The sequence below is a fragment of the Eleginops maclovinus genome, chromosome 7 (assembly GCF_036324505.1).
Source record: "Eleginops maclovinus isolate JMC-PN-2008 ecotype Puerto Natales chromosome 7, JC_Emac_rtc_rv5, whole genome shotgun sequence".
In the NCBI taxonomy this organism is placed as follows: Eukaryota; Metazoa; Chordata; class Actinopteri; order Perciformes; family Eleginopidae; genus Eleginops; species Eleginops maclovinus.
The window spans coordinates 498973-522327 of record NC_086355.1 but is presented as its reverse complement, the minus strand read 5'-3'; the positions used below and the strand labels follow the sequence as shown (position 1 = coordinate 522327).

The 23355-nt window shown below is 43.7% G+C and overlaps 2 protein-coding genes across 2 annotated transcripts; both read right to left on the bottom strand.

Annotated features, from left to right (window-relative positions):
- Window positions 1-820: 820 nt before the first annotated feature.
- On the bottom strand, window positions 821-7376 carry ube2g2 (ubiquitin-conjugating enzyme E2G 2 (UBC7 homolog, yeast)). Its single transcript, XM_063887886.1, has 6 exons — window positions 7166-7376; window positions 4173-4208; window positions 3780-3825; window positions 3427-3545; window positions 2447-2587; window positions 821-1767 (listed from the first exon to the last, which is right to left on the bottom strand). The coding sequence occupies exons 1-6, from the start codon at window positions 7206-7208 to the stop codon at window positions 1655-1657; spliced, it is 498 nt and encodes a 165-aa protein (XP_063743956.1). The 5' UTR covers window positions 7209-7376; the 3' UTR covers window positions 821-1654.
- An 8015-nt stretch (window positions 7377-15391) lies between these two features.
- On the bottom strand, window positions 15392-16342 carry LOC134867392 (olfactory receptor 11A1-like). The gene has a single exon (XM_063887932.1). The coding sequence runs from the start codon at window positions 16340-16342 to the stop codon at window positions 15392-15394; it is 951 nt and encodes a 316-aa protein (XP_063744002.1).
- Window positions 16343-23355: the final 7013 nt, after the last annotated feature.

The window sequence follows — 23355 nt, the reverse complement described above, 5'->3', positions numbered from 1 at the left end:
TGTGTTATTGTAGAGGCAGGTCGAGACAGGAAGCGGCTGTAATCACACACACGTCACCTGAGCAGGTAAACACTCAGGTGAGTCTGCTCTCAACTACCTGCCTTTTTTCCCACTATCCTACAGGGAGGGTTGAGCTGCAGGACTTTAAGATCTGTGAAATCATATTGGGAGTAAAAGGTGTTACATCTTAACTTGAGCTAAACATTTTGAACTTTGAGAAAATACATATTGTTTTTAAAATTCAAAATCATGAGAAAAGATTCAGAAATTTGAGCCAAAAATCTGAATTCTGACATATTTGAATATTTCTGAGAATCATGTTATTTTTAAATCTTAAATCATGTTATTTTTAAATCTTAAATCATGTTATTGAGAAAAGTCAACGTTTTGGGGAAAAAAGTCATTATTAAAAATATATATTCGATTCATGTTCGGAAAATCTCAGAATTCTGAAGAAACCCAGTTTTCGAGAGAAGTGAGAATGTTAACAGCATTTAGAATTGTGGTTGAATATAAGAACGGTTTGGCCGTCGTATAGCTCAGTGGGTAGAGCAGGCAGCCACATACTGGGGTTTGAGCCCCATGCGGTGGACCCAGGTTCGAACCCGGCCTGAGTCCCTTTGCCGCGTGTCTTCCGCTCTGTCTCTCCCGTTTCTGAACTGTACTATATTAAAGGCACTGGTTGCCCCCAAAATATATATATATAAGAATGGTTCATAAAATATTACGAATTTTGAGAAAGCTCAGAATATGGTGGAAAAAGTATTGAAAAGATTTTCTTTACAACATTAAAGTTCCATATAAGAAACGACACGTCCGACATTTTTCCCTGTTTATTTTTCTTTCAAATTAACACATTCAAATAAAACTTTCCATCCTCCAGTCAGAAACTCTAAACGTCCAGCTTCAGTTCTTTAAAAATATATTGACGACGGAGACGATCCTTCAGATAAAGTGCGTAAAGTCCAACAGAAGTCCGGAGCTCTAAAACGAATCCATCCAGACATCAGAGAATGAAACCAGGTTAAAGTTCACAGCAGCAGGAAAACCTATCTTATTTCTATTCCTCTATTATTGATCAAGCATCAGTAAAACTCTTTAGTGAAGATGTGTTCCTGTTTGATAACTCACCTGGTTCTGTATATCGTCTTAATACCTGAACTTAAAATATAAACTATTATACAACGGTTTCAATCTGAAGCCTAAAAATAAGGAACCGAAGTGTTTGTTTAACCTCAGAGCACAAAGTGGAAAACAAACACGTGAAGAATAATTCATTAGTTTTTGATTTACCCCAAATTATATTCAAATGCATATTATTCATTTAAACATTTGAATGTGTCCTCTGATTCTCCTTCTGGAATAAACTAGACCCTTTTTTAAGAATTCAACCTTTTTGTTTTATATTCCAGGCTTTTTATGTTTTAGTCTCCATACTTGATGCTTTGAATGTGTAGATTGTCATCCGTCTGACCTGTGGGTTAATGCTGCATGCTTTGTATATTATATTATCATTAATGAGGAGGATAAAAGAGTCTCTCGCTGCTCCACACAGGAGATGATTTTGGATTGTGTTGATCCAGACATCAGTTCATTGATCTGTCCGTGTTCAGGTGTTCAGGTGTTTCTGAAAAGTGAACATTGAGCGGCGTCTCTACAGGCCGAGCGACTTCCTCACGATGTTCTGAGCGAGGCTGTAGAACTGCTGCCGGTCTTCGCGCCACATCTTAGAGGCGTCAACATTCGCTCCACTCTCATCGTTTGGTTCTGAGAGGAGTCAAGGGAGGAAATTAGGGAACAAGGAAGGAAACAAGGAAGGAAACAAGTGAGGAGACAAGTGAGGAGACAAGGGAGGAGACAAGGGAGGAGACAAGGGAGGAGACAAGAGAGGAGACGAGAGGAAATAAGAACGCAAACAGAAAAATAAGTGATTAAAAGGAAAGAGGAAAGAAAAGAGTTCAAATAACTCCAGTGTAATAACTCCAGTAATAACTCCAGTAATAACTCCAGTAATACCAGTGTAATAACTCCAGTAATACCAGTGTAATAACTCCAGTAATACCAGTGTAATAACTCCAGTAATAACTCCAGTAATAACTCCAGTAATAACTCCAGTAATACCAGTGTAATAACTCCAGTAATAACTCCAGTAATACCAGTGTAATAACTCCAGTAATACCAGTGTAATAACTCCAGTAATACCAGTGTAATAACTCCAGTAATACCAGTGTAATAACTCCAGTAATACCAGTGTAATAACTCCAGTAATAACTCCAGTAATACCAGTGTAATAACTCCAGTAATACCAGTGTAATAACTCCAGTAATACCAGTGTAATAACTCCAGTAATACCAGTGTAATAACTCCAGTAATACCAGTGTAATAACTCCAGTAATAACTCCAGTAATACCAGTGTAATAACTCCAGTAATACCAGTGTAACATACCTGCCAGCATGCTGACCACAGACAGGAGGATCTTTTCGACGCTCTGCACTGGACTCCACCTCTCGGCGCTGCTCTCGTAGCCCATCGGGTCGTCTCCTGGAGCGTGAAGGATGGAGATACAGACCCTCCCATCAGGGTAGACTGTGGGGGGAGACGGGCAGTGTTGAGGTGCATCAGACCGACTCACCTGAAGAAGGTTCAGTCTATCTTATAGAACAACTTCAGTCCACATGTTTTTCGTTTGCAGATTCAATCATACAGAGATTACGTTACAAAAAACATGGCTGACATGTCTCTTTTCTCTCCATTACCGTTAACAACAACAACAACAACCACCACAACAACAACAACCACAACAACAACAACCACCACAACAACAACCACAACAACAACCACCACCACCACCACCACCACCACCACCACCACCACAACCACAACAACAACGAATAACGTCAGAAAGACAGTATCAGAGAATCAAACATCTGACGCTTTTTATCATGCTACGATCAGCTTCTTGTCTGGGGGAATCAAACCAGCAACTGCAGCTGTTGTGTTAATAAGAATTAAACTTCAGGATCATCCAGAAGAAGAAAAGACGAGGTTTAAGTGTTTCATCTTTATCTGCCGCCAGAGGATCAGACGATACAGTGACAGCAGGAAGTTCAGCTCAGGGACATGCGGGCTTGTGTGTATGGGTGTGTGCGTGTGTGTGTGTCTCTTGGATGATGAAGGGCCACCAGCATCTCATCCTATAATCAGACTGAGTGTGCTCAGACGGCTGCAGTCCAGTAATCAGCCACTAATGACAGCATGCTAATAGGCAAGCTAACGGCATGCTAACGGTGTGTGTGCGTGTCCCGGCAAGTGGAAAACACTCAGCAGCTTTCTGTGGTTATGTCACCGCTTCAGGTCTGATCCTAAGCACAAACCTTTAAACCGTCTCATTTATTGTGACCTGAGGAGAGAAACGCTGCTCTTACTGTTGGGGTGAAACATGTCGCAGGTGAACCTCATCTTGGGGGGGCTGAGGGGGTAATCTGAGGGGAAACTGAGAACGGCAGGGAACACACCGCCTTCAAAACACGTGTCCTGAGGACCCCTGAAACACAGGAGGAAGAAGAGGAATATTTAGATCCTTTACTTCAGAAAAAATATTAAGACAAAACTTTAGAAACACGCTCAGCTCCTGACGGCATCGCTCTGGTCTCCAGCCGTTGTAAAAATAATCTACAGCTCCACAAAACGTTTCCACATTCAGGGTTTCACCTAGTTTCCCTTTAACAAATACTGTGCTCACAGAGTTAACAGTGTGTCTTATTTAAAGTATACTCACATGATGAGCGCCTCCCACTCAAAGAAGTTCTCCTCATTAGCCGGACCTGCAAATTCCAACATCAAGTGAGCGTCTTCAGTTCATTAATTAGCACAAATATATACAATCGAAAATGTTTACTGCAGTAAAGCTTTATGAATTAAATATGAGTTTTTGTATTATTAAAAGGAAACGTCCATGGGATGGGCAGTTAGACTGTCTGGATAACTGGACTAAAAAATCACAACGACACAAAGACCTTTTAGATCAGGAGGAAAACAATCCGTTTTTCAACTCAGTAAACTAGATACGAGCCTCCGGACGAAACAGTACATCAGAGAACATCTATTAGAGGAATTAAGAGATGAAACATAAAACCATCATTTTTTATTATTATCATTGGTTGTGTCTCACCTGCAACAATGCCCTCAGGTGGGTTCAGGGTCAGCTCTGCAACACAGACACATGTAAGCATCATGTTAGCGTCACGGTACCATCAACACCTTTCATTCAGCTTTATTTTTAACAGTGGTGAAAAACACTCTGGGCAATCAGATTCATTCAAATGTTCAATTCATTTCCTGTTTGTTGTCCAATTCATGGTGTATTTGTGGGACCCATTACTCAGCATAATACTTCCTTTAATCACCAAGACCTATATCTTTATATCTTATCAATTAAATTCAGAGGTGGAAGAAGTATTCAAGGACAACATCCGAGTACTTCTACTCAAGGACAACATCCGAGTACTTCTACTCAAGGACAACATCCGAGTACTTCTACTTTTACTCAAGGACAACATCCGAGTGCTTCTACTTTTACTCAAGGACAACATCCGAGTGCTTCTACTTTTACTCAAGGACAACATCCGAGTGCTTCTACTTTTACTCAAGGACAACATCCGAGTACTTCTACTTTTACTCAAGGACAACATCCGAGTGCTTCTACTTTTACTCAAGGACAACATCCGAGTACTTCTACTTTTACTCAAGGACAACATCCGAGTACTTCTACTTTTACTCAAGTACAACATCCGAGTGCTTCTACTTTTACTCAAGTACAACATCCGAGTGCTTCTACTTTTACTCAAGTACAACATCCGAGTACTTCTACTTTTACTCAAGTACAACATCCGAGTGCTTCTACTTTTACTCAAGGACAACATCCGAGTGCTTCTACTTTTACTCAAGTACAAGATCCGAGTACTTCTACTTTTACTCAAGTACAACATCCGAGTGCTTCTACTTTTACTCAAGTACAACATCCGAGTGCTTCTACTTTTACTCAAGTACAACATCCGAGTACTTCTACTTTTACTCAAGTACAACATCCGAGTGCTTCTACTTTTACTCAAGGACAACATCCGAGTGCTTCTACTTTTACTCAAGTACAACATCCGAGTACTTCTACTTTTACTCAAGTACAACATCCGAGTACTTCTACTTTTACTCAAGGACAACATCCGAGTACTTCTACTTTTACTCAAGTACAACATCCGAGTGCTTCTACTTTTACTCAAGGACAACATCCGAGTGCTTCTACTTTTACTCAAGGACAACATCCGAGTACTTCTACTTTTACTCAAGGACAACATCCGAGTACTTCTACTTTTACTCAAGGACAACATCCGAGTACTTCTACTTCTACTCAAGGACAACATCCGAGTACTTCTACTTCTACTTCTACTCAAGTACCAGATGTGAGTAGTCACTCCCCCCTCTGATCCTATGGGTCTCTGTGTGTGATGAACCAACAGAAATAGAGGTCCTTAGATCTGCAGTTGTTAGCTGTTGATTATTGGCTGTTGATTATTGGCTATTGGCTGTTGATTATTGGCTGTTGGTTGTTGGCTGTTGGTTGTTAGTTGTTAGTTGTTAGTTGTTAGCTGTTAGTTGTTGATTATTGGCTGTTGATTATTGGCTGTTGATTATTGGCTGTTGATTATTGGCTGTTGATTATTTGCTGTTGATTATTGGCTGTTGATTATTGGCTGTTGATTATTGGCTGTTGATTATTGGCTGTTGATTATTGGCTGTTGATTATTGGCTGTTAGTTGTTGGCTGTTAGTTGTTAGCTGTTAGCTGTTAGTTGTTAGTTGTTGATTATTGGCTGTTGATTATTGGCTGTTGATTATTGGCTGTTGATTATTGGCTGTTGATTATTGGCTGTTGATTATTGGCTGTTGGCTGTTAGTTGTTAGCTGTTGGCTGTTAGTTTTTAGCTGTTAGCTGTTAGCTGTTGGCTGTTAGTTTTTAGCTGTTGGCTGTTAGCTGTTAGTTGTTGGTTGTTGGTTGTTAGTTTTTAGCTGTTAGCTGTTAGCTGTTGGCTGTTGGCTGTTGGCTGTTAGTTTTTAGCTGTTAGCTGTTAGCTGTTGGCTGTTGGTTGTTAGCTGTTAGCTGTTAGTTTTTAGCTGTTGGCTGTTAGCTGTTAGTTGTTGGTTGTTGGTTGTTAGTTTTTAGCTGTTAGCTGTTAGCTGTTAGCTGTTGGCTGTTGGCTGTTGGTTGTTGGCTGTTAGTTTTTAGCTGTTGGCTGTTGGCTGTTAGTTGTTGGCTGTTGATTATTGGCTGTTGGTTGTTGGCTGTTAGCTGTCAGTAGTTAGCTGTTAGCTGTCAGTTGTTAGCTGTTGGCTGTTAGTTTTTAGCTGTTAGTTGTTAGCTGTTAGCTGTTGGCTGTTGGCTGTTGGCTGTTAGTTTGTTAGCTGTCAGTTGTTAGCTGTTGGCTGTTAGTTTGTTAGCTGTCAGTTGTTAGCTGTTGGCTGTTAGTTTGTTAGCTGTCAGTTGTTAGCGGTTGGCTGTTAGTTTTTGCTGTTAGCTGTTGGCTGTTGGCTGTTAGTTTTTGCTGTTAGCTGTTGGCTGTTAGTTTGTTAGCTGTCAGTTGTTAGCTGTTGGCTGTTAGTTTGTTAGCTGTCAGTTGTTAGCGGTTGGCTGTTAGTTTTTGCTGTTGGCTGTTAGTTGTTAGCTGTGGCTGTTAGTTTTTAGCTGTTGATTATTGGCTGTTAGTTGTTAGCTGTTAGCTGTTAGTTTGTTAGCTGTCAGTTGTTAGTTGTTAGCTGTCAGTTGTTAGCTGTTGGCTGTTAGTTTGTTAGCTGTCAGTTGTTAGCTGTTGGCTGTTAGCTGTTAGTTTGTTAGCTGTCAGTTGTTGGCTGTTAGTTGTTGGCTGTTAGCTGTTGGCTGTTAGTTTTTAGCTGTTAGCTGTTGGCTGTTAGTTGTTGGCTGTTAGCTGTTGGCTGTTAGTTGTTGGCTGTTGATTATTGGCTGTTGGTTGTTGGCTGTTAGTTTTTAGCTGTTGATTATTCGTTGTTAGTTGTTGGCTGTTATCTGTTAGCTGTTGGTTGTTGGCTGTGAGCTGTTAGCTGTTAGCCGTTAGCCCAGTGTTCTGACAGTAAAGTGTTAAATCCTCTCACTCACGTTTATACTCCGCCATGAGTCTCTTCAGCGCAGTGCCGGCCATCAGGGTCTCTTCAAACACTCTATACTGAGTAAACAAACAGAGAATAATCACTTAGAACTCCGAGTTTAAAGAGAAAGTCAGGAAAACAACACGGTTTAACGGATGTGTCGCCGAGAGGTCAGCTTCCGGTTGTTTCCGTGTGAGTCTCAGCTAACAGCGCCCCCTGCAGGCACGCTGCTGCTGTTACATGAAGGGGAAGCGGGACGGTTCTAACAACTCTGCATTTCTCTCAGAATCCAGTTTATCAGAACCAGAATGTAGTTTACTGCCAGGTACATTTCAGATTACATACTTTATGGATCCTAAACTGGGAAATGTTTTCGTTGCAGCAGCATGTTTAACAAAGTATTGCTCATAATTAGAAATGGAAAAAAAGAGTACAAAAAAACAATTATACAATAACCGGTGTCGTGTAGCGGTGTCTTCGTTGTGTACAGATGAGACAGCAGTTGGCATGCTGTTGGAGACGATCTCCGTTTATTCCAGTCACACTGACGACAGATGAAACAACTCAGCTCAATCATGCCCTTACAGTTTGGCCTCTGCACAAATGAAATACACAAAGAAGCATTAAGCATGCAGACATGTTCACAGCTTCAACCAGAGTCCAGCTTACTTCTCCCGCGAACACATCAGCAAAAAGGGGAGAAGAAAAAGTGAGGGACACAATATAAAGGGGGGAAGTCCCCAGAAGAATACACATCTGGAAACAGATGTTCCGCCGATCGGGTATGACTTATTACTATTTACAGAATACAGAATTTGTGTGATTATAATTAAAGAAATATCCAACTAAAACTACTGCATATTTACAATTTACAAAATAATATAGCCTATAAACATCTCAAAATAGCAGATGAAACAGTGTGAAAATCTAAAAGTTGACCATGAATATCAAATTATGTAAACTATCTGTCTGGTGCACCAGGGCTCAGGAGGTGAACTGGGACCTCTCCAAGTAGCTCTCATATATTTAAGTCTGTTGGGGGACTTGAACCAGCGACACTATAGCTCCCCATCCAGGTCCTTACTGAGTGAGCCGCTGACAGAAGAACCATCAATTTCACTGTACTTACGAATGATTTTGGCATACCTGTACTTTATTTGAGTATCTTTAATTCATCTTTAATTCTAATATTGTACTTTTAACTCCACTACATTTATTTGACAAAATTCATAACTAGTTACTTAAGACATTCAGATTATTAGCTAATACAAATAAACTTGGACACATAATAGGTTAAAAATGCCATCAGTATTTTATAAAGCATGTTATACATATATTTATAAATTGTATTATATGCTTTATATTACATTTTAAATGGTTCAAATGTAGTTCTGTTGAATGGGCAGACGCCGCCTGCTGTTAAACATACTGCATTGAATGATAATGCCAGAGGATTATGGGTACTGCCCATAGCAACCGCTTAACGTGCACCTCAATTTATTATTAGATGTTTATGATTCAATTTGCCATGTTTTCTGTAGATTTGAAATTGATATGTATTTTATAAACCTCCCTAAAGCTAACTTTGCCATCTTCAGAGCGCTGTGTGTCCGGACATCACCTTCTGTCCATACATTCAGATATGTACCAAACATGGACCAGGATTCTTTTGAGATCATTTGAGAGTTCACGTTGATGTTTAGGCTGTGAGGAGCTGCTGCTGGATGACAGCAGCAGGTATGCTTAAAAACACCAACAATGATTTTATAGACACTCGGTGTCTGAACATAGACCCAGGTCCGCAGTGTCTAACCATAGCAGGTTCAATACACTAGGGAGATGCCAATTTGGCGATAGCTAGCTAGAAAGCTAGGTGGATTGCTAACATTCTCTAGCTAGCTTGTTAGATGGGTAGCTAAGGTAAACTAGCTAACTATTTAGATGAATAGCAACAGTAGCTAGCTTGTTAATTGGATAGCTAACTTTCTCCAGCAAATTCAGTATTTTGCAATTTAGCTAGATAGCTAACATTCAGTAACGGCCGGTAAACACGGTTCCGTTCCATTAATACTTGATGAATGGGGTGACGTCAAGCATCAGCAAACTGCATTGTGGTTCCGTCGCGTCGGCTCCGTTGCTCGCGTCGAAAGTTGAGAAAAGTTAAACTTTTCAAGCGTTGACGGAAGCGCCAGCCAATCAAATCGCGTGTATGCGCACACGGCTACTACCAACACACACGACTACTACCAACACGACTACTACCAACACGACTACTACCAACACGACTACTACCGACACGGTTACTACCAACACGACTACTACCAACACACACGACTACTACCAACACGGCTACTACCAACACGACTACTACCAACACAGACGACTACTACCGACACACACGACTACTACCAACACGGCTACTACCAACACACACGACTACTACCAACACGACTACTACCAACACACACGACTACTACAAACACACACGACTACTACCGACACGACTACAACCGACACGACTACTACCAACACGACTACTACCGACACACACGACTACTACCGACACACACGACTACTACCGACACGACTACTACCGACACGACTACTACCGACACGACTACTACCGACACAACTACTACCAACACGACTACTACCAACACACACGACTACTACCGACACACACGACTACTACCGACACGGTTACTACCAACACGACGACTACCGACACGACTACTACCGACACGACTACTACCGACACGACTACTACCGACACGACTACTACCGACACACACGACTACTACCAACACACACGACTACTACCAACACGACGACTACCGACACGACGACTACCAACACGACGACTACCGACACGACTACTACCAACACGACGACTACCGACACGACAACAACCGACACGACGACTACCGACACGACTACTACCAACACACACGACTACTACCGACACACACGACTACTACCGACATGACAACAACCAACACGACGACTACCGACACGACTACTACCGACACGACTACTACCAACACGACTACTACCGACACGACTACTACCGACACGACTACTACAGACACACACGACTACTACCAACACACACGACTACTACCAACACACACGACTACTACCGACACGACGACTACCGACACGACTACTACCAACACACACGACTACTACCAACACACACGACTACTACCAACACGACTACTACCGACACACACGACTACTACCAACACGACTACTACCAACACACACGACTACTACCAACACACACGACTACTACCAACACGACTACTACCGACACACACGACTACTACCAACACGACTACTACCAACACGACTACTACCGACACGGTTACTACCAACACACACGACTGCTACCAACACGACTACTACCGACACGACTACTACCGACACGGTTACTACGAAACACGGTTACTACCGACACGACTACTACCGACACGGTTACTACGAAACACGGTTACTACCAACACGAATACTACCGACACGACTACTACCAACACGGTTACTATGAAACATGGTTACTACCAACACGACTACTACCGACACGACTACTACCGACACGACTACTACCAACACAGTTACTACGAAACACGGTTACTACCGACACGACTACTACCGACACGGTTATTACGAAACACGGTTACTACCAACACGACTACTACCGACACGACTACTACCAACACGGTTACTACGAAACACGGTTACTACCGACACGACTACTACCGACACGACTACTACCAACACGGTTACTATGAAACACGGTTACTACCAACACGGTTACTACCAACACGAATACTACCGACACGACTACTACCAACACGGTTACTACGAAACACGGTTACTACCAACACGAATACTACCGACACGACTACTACCAACACGGTTACTATGAAACACGGTTACTACCAACACGACTACTACCGACACGACTACTACCGACACGGTTACTACGAAACACGGTTACTACCGACACGACTACTACCGACACGGTTACTACGAAACACGGTTACTACCGACACGGTTACTACGAAACACGGTTACTACCAACACGGTTACTAACGACACGACTACTACCGACACGGTTACTACGAAACACGGTTACTACCGACACGGTTACTACGAAACATGGTTACTACCAACACGGTTACTACCGACACGACTACTACCAACACGGTTACTACGAAACACGGTTACTACCAACACGACTACTACCGACACGGTTACTACGAAACCACGGTTACTACCGACACGACTACTACCGACACGGTTACTACGAAACACGACTACTACCAACACGGTTACTACCAACACGGTTACTACGAACCACGGTTACTACCAACACGGTTACTACCAACACGGTTACTACGAACCACGGTTACTACCAACACGAATACTACCGACACGACTACTACCAACACGGTTACTACGAAACACGGTTACTACCAACACGACTACTACCGACACGGTTACTACGAAACCACGGTTACTACCGACACGACTACTACCGACACGGTTACTACGAAACACGGTTACTACCAACACGAATACTACCGACACGACTACTACCAACACGGTTACTACGAAACACGGTTACTACCAACACGACTACTACCGACACGGTTACTACGAAACCACGGTTACTACCGACACGACTACTACCGACACGGTTACTACGAAACACGGTTACTACCGACACGACTACTACCGACACGGTTACTACAAAACACGACTACTACCAACACGGTTACTACCAACACGGTTACTACGAACCACGGTTACTACCAACACGGTTACTACCAACACGGTTACTACGAACCACGGTTACTACCAACACGGTTACTACCAACACGACTACTACCGACACGACTACTACCGACACGACGACTACCGACATGACTACTACCAACACGACTACTACCAACACGACTACTACCAACACGACTACTACCGACACGGTTACTACCAACACAACTACTACCAACACAACTACTACCAACACAACTACTACCAACACGACTACTACCAACACGACTACTACCGACACGGTTACTACCAACACGACTACTACCAACACGACTACTACCAACACAACTACTACCAACACGACTACTACCAACACGACTACTACCGACACGGTTACTACCAACACGACTACTACCGACACGACTACTACCGACACGGTTACTACCAACACAACTACTACCAACACGACTACTACCAACACGACTACTACCAACACGACTACTACCGACACGGTTACTACCAACACGACTACTACCAACACGACTACTACCAACACGACTACTACCAACACGACTACTACCGACACGGTTACTACCAACACGACTACTACCGACACGACTACTACCGACACGGTTACTACCAACACAACTACTACCAACACGACTACTACCAACACGACTACTACCAACACGACTACTACCAACACGACTACTACCGACACGGTTACTACCAACACAACTACTACCAACACGACTACTACCGACACGGTTACTACCAACACAACTACTACCAACACGACTACTACCGACACGACTACTACCGACACGACTACTACCGACACGACTACTACCGACACGACTACTACCAACACGACTACTACCAACACGGTTACTACCAACACGACTACAACCAACACGACTACTACCGACACGACTACTACCGACACGGTTACTACCAACACAACTACTACCAACACGACTACTACCAACACGACTACTACCAACACGACTACTACCGACACGGTTACTACCAACACAACTACTACCAACACAACTACTACCAACACGACTACGACTACTACCGACACGACTACTACCAACACGACTACTACCGACACGGTTACTACCAACACAACTACTACCAACACGACTACTACCGACACGGTTACTACCAACACAACTACTACCAACACGACTACTACCGACACGACTACTACCGACACGACTACTACCGACACGACTACTACCGACACGGTTACTACCAACACGACTACTACCAACACGACTACTACCGACACGACTACTACCGACACGACTACTACCGACACGACTACTACCGACACGACTACTACCGACACGACTACTACCGACACGACTACTACCGACACGACTACTACCGACACGGTTACTACCAACACAACTACTACCAACACGACTACTACCGACACGGTTACTACCAACACAACTACTACCAACACGACTACTACCGACACGGTTACTACCAACACGACTACTACCAACACGACTACTACCGACACGACTACTACCGACACGACTACTACCGACACGACTACTACCGACACGGTTACTACCAACACGACTACTACCAACACGACTACTACCAACACGACTACTACCGACACGACTACTACCAAATAATTCAGAACTGTGCTGCCGGATCATCACCCGCACCAACTCATCCGACCACATCACCTCCATTCTCATTCACCTACACTGGCTTCCTGTAGGATACCGTGTTGACTACAAAACCATTCTACTCGCATATGAAGCTCTCCACAACCAAGCCCTCATCACTGACCTCCTCCAGGAGTACACCCCCTCCCGCACCCTCCGCTCTTCCTCCATTGGACTACTCTCCATCCCCAGCTCTCGCCTCAGCACCACGGGTGCTCGAGCTTTCAGCTGCTCGGCACCCAGACTCTGGAAATCCCTGCCACTACATATCGGACAGTCAGATTCCATAACAACATTCAAAACCCACCTCAAAACACACCTATTCAAACTGGCTCACTATAAACTGTACTACCACTTCCCGTTGTGTGTCTTGTTTTACCCCGGCTGTCCGCTGTCTTAACTCTCCCCATGTTACCCTATGCCCTGTAAGGTGTCCTTGGGTGATTTGAAAGGATCCCCCCAAATAAAATGGATTATTATTATTTATTATGGGACATTATTATCCGGAAAGCCATAGCTCGACTCTTTTCCTCATTTACCAAGAAATGGATGAAAAAATGATAATGACTGTAGGGAATCACCCGGTTTTGTTCGACCACACACAGGAGGAACCAGGTGTGGAGGGAGGTGGCAGAGACAGTGGGTGAAACTGATATGTTTTCGCCTGTTTGGGGAGTTTGTATCCAGTGTACATCGCTTTAACACTGAATAGACAGCTAGCAGGCATACTGTATATTAAGCTAGCATAGCGCCGTAGACATTAATGCCATAAATCTTCATATAAATCCCTTGTTCACAATAATCCAGCTCTAGAAAGCGGGCTGTTTGGCGTTGAGTGTCCGGAGGCGGGAGATTACTGTGATTGGTTGTCGGTCGCATTAACCCCAAGCGCCGGATACGCCCACTGGCAAGACCCAACAGAACGGAACCGTGTGAATGCTGCGTTAGTCTGACGGCTGCTCTGCTGCACTACTTCTCGTTGCTCCTCATAGAGGAACCATCTACACCTAGAGTTTCAAAATAGCTCTTTTGAGATTTTGGGCCATTTTCCTCCGGTATCCTCGCAGCTGCTAACAGAGCACACATTAATTATCCCCCCCAAAAATAACGATTACAATGCTGCTAGTGCAAAACCATAAGAGCTAACACACTGAACCAGAAGTATGAAAGGGCAAGTGTGTGTTTATTTAATCACATTACAAGCAGCAGAGACCACACATACCAGTGTGCTTACCAGAGAGCGTGAGACTGAGTGAAAGTGTGTGTCAAATGCAAGATGTGTGAGAGCTGGAACCCGGCCTTAGAGAGTTCTCCAAAAGCTAGATAACAGTAGCCAACTAATGTTCGATTTCTTATTAGCTAGCTGTCAAAAAATGAGTGGCTTTTGATTGGGACTTATAGCCTAATGATTATTTAAGCTATGGTCAAAATGACAGTGTGGACCAGAGAGACTATTTCTAAAAACGTTGTGAAAACATCCCATAGCTAGCAGGAACTCACGGCACCGGATATCAGTTTATATTTCCAGATATGCAACATGTGGATAGTTACACAATTGTTGAGACAATTCTTTTTTCGACATATAAACGATAAAAACACTAAATGATGGCGAGTAATAGGAGTGGTGAAAGCCTTCGTTCAGGCTAAAGGGCCGGGGGAATGACCCCAGTGCTAGCTTCACACCGCAGGTCAGGCTGAATGGTGGTCAGTAACACTCATTCCCATCAGTCATGGTTTTCATTGTTATTTATTATGTGAACTGATCAGCTGTCTCTGCGGCAGCTCAGCAGCCTCTTCACATGTGTGAACACCTCCTTTAACTTCAGTCCGTACACCACCGGGTTCAGCACAGTGGGTACTAACACCATCATAATGGAGGTGATGAGGGTGGTGTCAGATTCTCTGTCGCTCTGCAGGCGGCGGAGCAGCAGGTCTAAGGTGACGCTGACGGAGTAGTTAAAGAAGACGAACAGGTGAGGCAGACAGGTGTTTAGCGCTCTGCTGCTGAAGCTACGTGATCGGCGCAGACAGATGAAGAGGATCCTAGCGTAAGAGAAGAGCACGAAGGAGGGGGGCAGGAAGAAGATAGCTGAGGAGATCAGGAGACCGTATAGTCCACTCCGCTGCGCTGCAGCACCGCCGCAGCTCAGGCTGACCAGGCTGTAGATGTCGCAGTAGAACCTGTGGAGCTGCGTCCTGCAGAGCTGTAAGCGGCTAGCCAACAGTGCTAAGACACCAACTAGAATGACGGGCAGCATCCAGCAGAGCAGCAGCATCAGCCCCACCTTGGCAGGAGATAACAGCGCAGCATAGTGCAGCGGGTGGCAGATAGACAGGTACCGGTCGAAGGCCATGGCCGCCAACAGCATGAAGCTGGAGAAACCAAGAGAGGAAACAACGAAACCCTGGCACAGACACAAAGCCTGGGACACCTGCACGATGCCGCCGCCGGAGAGCAACACATCAGACAGAAGTTTGGGATAAATGAATGTACTGGCTGTGAGAGAGTTCAGCAGAACTGCTGCCACGAAGACGAACATGGGCCGGTGAAGAGCTCGCTGCGAACAGATGCTATAAACCACCAGAGAGTCACTGAACACCACGAAGAGGTACGGCAACAAAAACAGGAGGAAGAAGAGCGAGCGGTGGCCAGACAGCGAGGAGAAACCCACCAGGGTCAGGGACCAGGTCCCGTTAAACCCTGCTGACGTCATGTGGAGACCCCAACAGCAGACACCCTGTTAACACATCATTTATAAACACATTTCAATAAAGAATATAACATTACTTTAAATAAGGTTGACATATACAGTATTAATAATAGAACATTAATATTTAGAACACTCATTTAATTATCATTCATCTATAAAACATTATATTTACAGTAAATGATCAGAAACCTCTTTATCTGCAAGACTTCAGCCACCAGATTAATGAGACCGTTTTACACGTTAACATTCATACAAATAACAGTCAAATAAGAAACATCACAATATATTACAATAAAATAACATTACTATGTGAAATGAATCAGAAACAGGAACATTATCATAAAGAACACGAGGAGAAACTGAATCCACCTGAATGATCACATGTGTAACAGTCACTCAACATAAGTATAAGTCTATAATAAACACCATTAATCAGAAACCAAACATGAGAAACACGACTGAATCCCCCTGTTAATATATACAGTAACATCCACAGTGTAATGTCAGTAACATCAATTTAAAGAATATAAATACATATTAAATGAATCATGAAGACAGACACCTCAGAGGAGAGCACAGCTGAATCCAGCTGTTTAAACATGAACCTGCATATATACCAATATAGTAAAGAACATGAATATACTGTATATGACTTCAAAATAACATTTATAAATGAAATATTAAACTAACAGTATCACAAAAAGCACGAGCCACAGGAGAAACACACCTGAATCCACCTGTTGGAACATTAACCTCACTTTATATGCCATTAGTAGATACAGCATCAATATAAAGAACATGTATTGAGTCCTTTAGTGAATCAGAAAGATAGAGTGAACGAGAAACACGTTGATCCAGCTGTTAAACATGAATGTTAATCCATACAACATTACAATGATTAGGGAATTTTAGTGCGGGTATAAAGTTAATCATACAGTCAGTGAACACCAAACACAGGAGAAACACACCTGAATCCACCTGTTACCAAAAGCAACAACTTATCACAATGATTTCAAGAGCGGCTATATGTACGACCTTATCAAAAGGGAAATGAGTTCAAATCCAGCAGCAAAAGCACCACGATGGACGGGAAGCATGGAGAGAAACAGACCTGAATCCAGCTGTTTAGACATTAATGTTAACATATACCAGGAACCTCCACAACATGTCATTAACATCAGGAGGTATATATATAGATATAATGGATCATGAACCCAGAAACATCATCAAGGAGAACTTAGAACATGAATCCACCTGTTGAAACAAACACATGAATATCACATCATTCATTTTTAGGACGTTCATATCTTTACAGTGAGGGATAGACAGGCCGGAACAGCCTCTCAGTGAGGATCGGAAACTGAGCTGCATCCAGCTGTGTACACATCACTAACTACAACATAATGTATGATGAAGCATGCAGAGACAGAAGCTGCTTCTCAGTGAGCAAGAAGCTGTGAGGAGAGCTGCTTTTATCAGCCTCCTTCGTCCTCCATGGAGCTCAGGGCCAATCACATCATGATGAATGGGAGGTTATAGGTCAATGTAAGTGAATGTAAAATCAACATAGCCATCTTAAAATAGTAAATAGTTAAAGCTTTCCTTTGATTAATTCAGAAATTAATTTAGTTTGATGTTCAGGTATCAGACGTGCTGTAAAGTCACCTGGTCACTATAAAATACATTTTTCACCAAGGAGGAGACAAGACATTTGTTGGGTTGCAATGTCCAAGAGAAAAACAACCAAACTCAAAACAGATGCAGACCCAACCCAATCAGATGGAAAAAGATGCCAGTCGTCTAAAAATTCCACAAAAACCTCCACAAAGAGATGAAATTTGTCTGAATTAAAAGAAAAAACTCCCATATAAATGGATGGAAAATCACCTACAGAGATGCAAACTAACAAATGTCAAACGAAACCAAAAGATGCAAAATGACTTGAATTAAAAACCAATCACCATTAAAGATGCCTATCATCTCAAAATCCACAGAAAGGCCTACAAAGAATTGAATATGTCTAAATTATAAATAAAACCTCCAAAAACGAGACACGAAACCACCAGAGAAAGGATAGAAAACCATAACAGATGTACGGTTATTAAAACCAAATGTGAAACCATAGAAAGGTTCAAACTGTCTCTTTATCCTCCTATTTGCTGGATGATGTTTGGTTTTGAGTCAGAATATAATGTGTTAAAGGAGGAATGTGCCGTTGGCCGCTGGCAGGGTAAGCATCTGTTCACTTCCTTAGCAAATTCAACAACCAATTAACATTCAGGAAAAAGCAAAAATGTAATTCAATTAAAAAAACACAATCTTTCACGTATTCGGGATCGACGTGATCCTTAGTGACATTTCATTATATTACAAGCATCCGTCTTTAACGGTTATTGTGCAAAAATACTCATTATGAATAAAAACACACACTTTACCCCTCTCTCAAACACCGGGCCACAACAGAGCTGTTTGCAGAGTGGTGCAGGAATGAGTCTTCCTGTCCCCCTGTCTGGAGTAGCTGTGACCGTGCTCTAGTTCATTTATAGCCCAACATTAGCCTCCTTTAGCTTAGCGGTGGTGACGTGAAGTCATGTGACCGTGCTGTAGTTCATTTATAGCCCAACATTAGCCTCCTTTAGCTTAGCGGTGGAGACGTGAAGTCATGTGACCGTGCTGTAGTTCCTCTATAGCCCAACATTAGCCTCCTTTAGCTTAGCGTGGTGACGTGAAGTCATGTGACCGTGCTGTAGTTCCTCTATAGCCCAACATTAGCCTCCTTTAGCTTAGCGGTGGTGACGTGAAGTCATGTGACCGTGCTGTAGTTCCTTTATAGCCCAACATTAGCCTCCTTTAGCTTAGCGTGGAGACGTGAAGTCATGTGACCGTGCTGTAGTTCCTTTATAGCCCAACATTAGCCTCCTTTAGCTTAGCGTGGTGACGTGAAGTCATGTGACCGTGCTGTAGTTCCTTTATAGCCCAACATTAGCCTCCTTTAGCTTAGCGGTGGTGACGTGAAGTCATGTGACCGTGCTGTAGTTCCTTTATAGCCCAACATTAGCCTCCTTTAGCTTAGCGTGGTGACGTGAAGTCATGTGACCGTGCTGTAGTTCCTCTATAGCCCAACATTAGCCTCCTTTAGCTTAGCGTGGTGACGTGAAGTCATGTGACTGTGCTGTAGTTCCTTTAAGCCCAACATTAGCCTCCTTTAGCTTAGCGTGGTGACGTGAAGTCATGTGACTGTGCTGTAGTTCCTCTATAGCCCAACATTAGCCTCCTTTAGCTTAGCGAGTGGTGACGTGAAGTCATGTGACCGTGCTGTAGTTCCTTTATAGCCCAACATTAGCCTCCTTTAGCTTAGCGGTGGTGACGGTGAAGTCATGTGACCGTGCTGTAGTTCCTCTATAGCCCCAACATTAGCCTCCTTTAGCTTAGCGTGGTGACGTGAAGTCATGTGACTGTGCTGTAGTTCCTCTATAGCCCAACCATTAGCCTCCTTTAGCTAGCTTGCGAGTGGACGTGAAGTCATGTGACCGTGCTGTAGTTCCTCTATAGCCCAACATTAGCCTCCTTTAGCTTAGCGTGGTGACGTGAAGTCATGTGACTGTGCTGTAGTTCCTCTATAGCCCAACATTAGCCTCCTTTAGCTTAGCGGTGGAGACCTGAAGTCATGTGACCGTGCTGTAGTTACTTTATAGCCCAACATTAGCCTCCTTTAGCTTAGCGTGGTGACGTGAAGTCATGTGACCGTGCTGTAGTTCCTCTATAGCCCAACATTAGCCTCCTTTAGCTTAGCGGTGGAGACGTGAAGTCATGTGACTGTGCTGTAGTTCCTCTATAGCCCAACATTAGCCTCCTTTAGCTTAGCGTGGAGACGTGAAGTCATGTGACCGTGCTGTAGTTCCTCTATAGCCCAACATTAGCCTCCTTTAGCTTAGCGTGGTGACGTGAAGTCATGTGACTGTGCTGTAGTTCCTCTATAGCCCAACATTAGCCTCCTTTAGCTTAGCGTGGTGACGTGAAGTCATGTGACCGTGCTGTAGTTCCTCTATAGCCCAACATTAGCCTCCTTTAGCTTAGCGGTGGTGACGTGAAGTCATGTGACCGTGCTGTAGTTCCTTTATAGCCCAACATTAGCCTCCTTTAGCTTAGCGGTGGTGACGTGGAGTCATGTGACCGTGCTGTAGTTCCTTTATAGCCCAACATTAGCCTCCTTTAGCTTAGCGGTGGTGACGTGAAGTCATGTGACCGTGCTGTAGTTCCTTTATAGCCCAACAGCTCTTTACTTCAGAACGTAGTGTTAATATGTGGATCCCGCTGAACTAAAACATTTAAGAATCATAAAGGCGTGTTTGACATAAACTCGGGTGCTGATTCATCTATTCAAAGTACTTTTAAATTGTGCTATTTCTTTCTGTACAACAGGACCAGAGAGATTAATATTTGCCGGACTTCGACCGACTTTTACAGTCAAATACCGGCTAACAGAAACAATCGCAGTTTGTTAGCTTTTGTGATGTAGCCGAGATGTGGTTGACAGTGAGAAGTGTCTGGCGATGACACTCAACGATGTGACCGGTATCATGCACCATCCGGTGTTTAGAGTGCATTTTAACATACAAAATATTGGCTCTCAAACAGCACATATATGTACAGAAGAACTGAGATGTCACTCCCAGCCATGAGATGCCTGCAGGGCAGAGGTCAGGGCGGTAAACACATCCTGCAGATGATGAAATGATGTTTGTGGTTAATGAGTTGCAGCTTGGACTCTGTGGAATAATGAGCTCCGGCCTTAATGAGAGCTGCTAAACGAGCTGCTCTCAGGTGACCTCATTAACTCCCCGTACACTGACCGCTGTTGTTTTCCCAAAGCACATTTGTTTTTTACATTGTGCTGCTGTACAAAGGCGCAATACACAGAACGCTCAACTTGCACAAACAAGACAAAACAATATTCAAAGCAACTTGAACGGTGAGTATGTGAAAACAACGTCACAGCTGTCCTTTGGTGTATGACAGAACTCTGCTTTGTATTTTAAAATACTGATTTATGAAAACACTCTGCAGGAAATATTCAATTTAAGTCTGTTCTTAGTGGCAGAAAAATCCACACCTGGTGCTCTAGTGTTTGTACCGACACGTCTTCTGAACGGGCCCAACACTGATCTTCCATCCATCCATCCATCCATCCATCCTTCCATCCATCCATCCATTCTTCCATCCTTCCATCCATCCTTCCATCCATCCATCCATCCATCCATCCTTCCATCCATCCTTCCATCCATCCATCCATTCTTCCATCCTTCCATCCATCCTTCCATCCATCCATCCATCCATCCATCCATCCATCCATCCATCCTTCCATCCATCCAGATAGATAATGATCTTCCATCCATCCATCCATCCATCCATCCATCCATCCTTCCATCCTTCCATCCATCCTTCCATCCATCCATCCATCCATCCTTCCATCCTTCCATCCATCCTCCCATCCATCCTTCCATCCATCCATCCTTCCATCCATCCATCCTTCCATCCATCCTTCCATCCTTCCATCCATCCTTCCATCCATCCATCCATCCTTCCATCCATCCAGATAGATAATGATCTTCCATCCATCCATCCATCCTTCCATCCATCCTTCCATCCATCCATCCATCCATCCATCCTTCCATCCATCCATCCATCCATCCATCCATCCATCCTTCCTTCCATCCATCCATCCATCCATCCTTCCATCCATCCTTCCATCCATCCATCCATCCTTCCTTCCATCCATCCATCCATCCATCCTTCCATCCATCCATCCATCCATCCATCCTTCCATCCATCCAGATAGATAATGATCTTCAAAACACACAAAAAGGAGAAGTGCTAAACCAACACAAGAGAAGCAAAATGGCAGTTATACCTCCGAAACACTTTCAAATGAGGAAATATACACAGCCCGGCCAAAAGAAAGGTCCCCAGCCTGTGGGGGCAGGGCTATGATCTGGGGCTGCTGCAGTTGGTCTGGTCTAGGTTCAGCAACCCAAAGAATGAGGTCAGCTGACTCTCTGAATATCCTGAAGGACATGTTATTCCATCCATGGATCTCTTCTCCCCTGATGGAGCGGGCATGTTCCAAGAGGACAATGCCAGGATCCATCGGGCTCAGACTGTGAGAGAGTGGTTCAGGGAGCATGAGACATCACTTCACACATGGATCGGCCCCCCCAGAGTCCAGACCTGAACCCCATTGAGAGTCTTTGGGGTGTGCTGGAGAAGACTTTGATCAGTGGTCTGAATCTCCCGTCATCAACACAAGATCAACAATTAATGACAGAAATAAATGTTGAGACGTTGCAGAAGCTCGGGGAAACGATGCCACAGAGAATGCGTGCCGTGAAGCTGAAGACGGTCCAACGGATACTAGAGGGGGACCTTTTTTTGGCCAGGCAGTGTGTATCTCACGGGTAACATAAACAGAGCTTTTTCTACAGTAACACAGCATGAGGCGCTAACGCCACTTCTGGTCTAAATTAAGCCCCGCCCACTTTCCGGTGAAGATCCTGCATTAAAATAATAGTGTCTTCATGTCTTAAAGCTGTGAGTCAGATATCACACCTCAACAAATAGATCCAGAGCTCCGGTTCCTTTACTTCCTCTCCAGAAAAAAGGAGAGTAAAAGAAAGGATCAGAAATCTCAGTCTCAGTGTCAGCCTGCTGCCTGCCACTCGTCCCCCGCAGACCCCCCGGACATCCACCCCCTATTTATTCTCCGTAAGCTGTCTCTGCTGTCTGACCAGACCTCTGACCAAATACCGAGATCTCACAGCTTCGTAATGTAAATAAAAAGGTTTGTGACTTCGTTGTTTTGAATGATGGATGTTACTACCACACGCTTTCTTAAACCCGACCTCGAAGTTGTGTTTCAGGTGATGCTAGAATACGATGTACTTTAATAACCCGTAAACAAAGTTAGTTTTGGACTCCATCCTGCAGAAAGAGTCACACGTTTAGAACGAAACATTAGC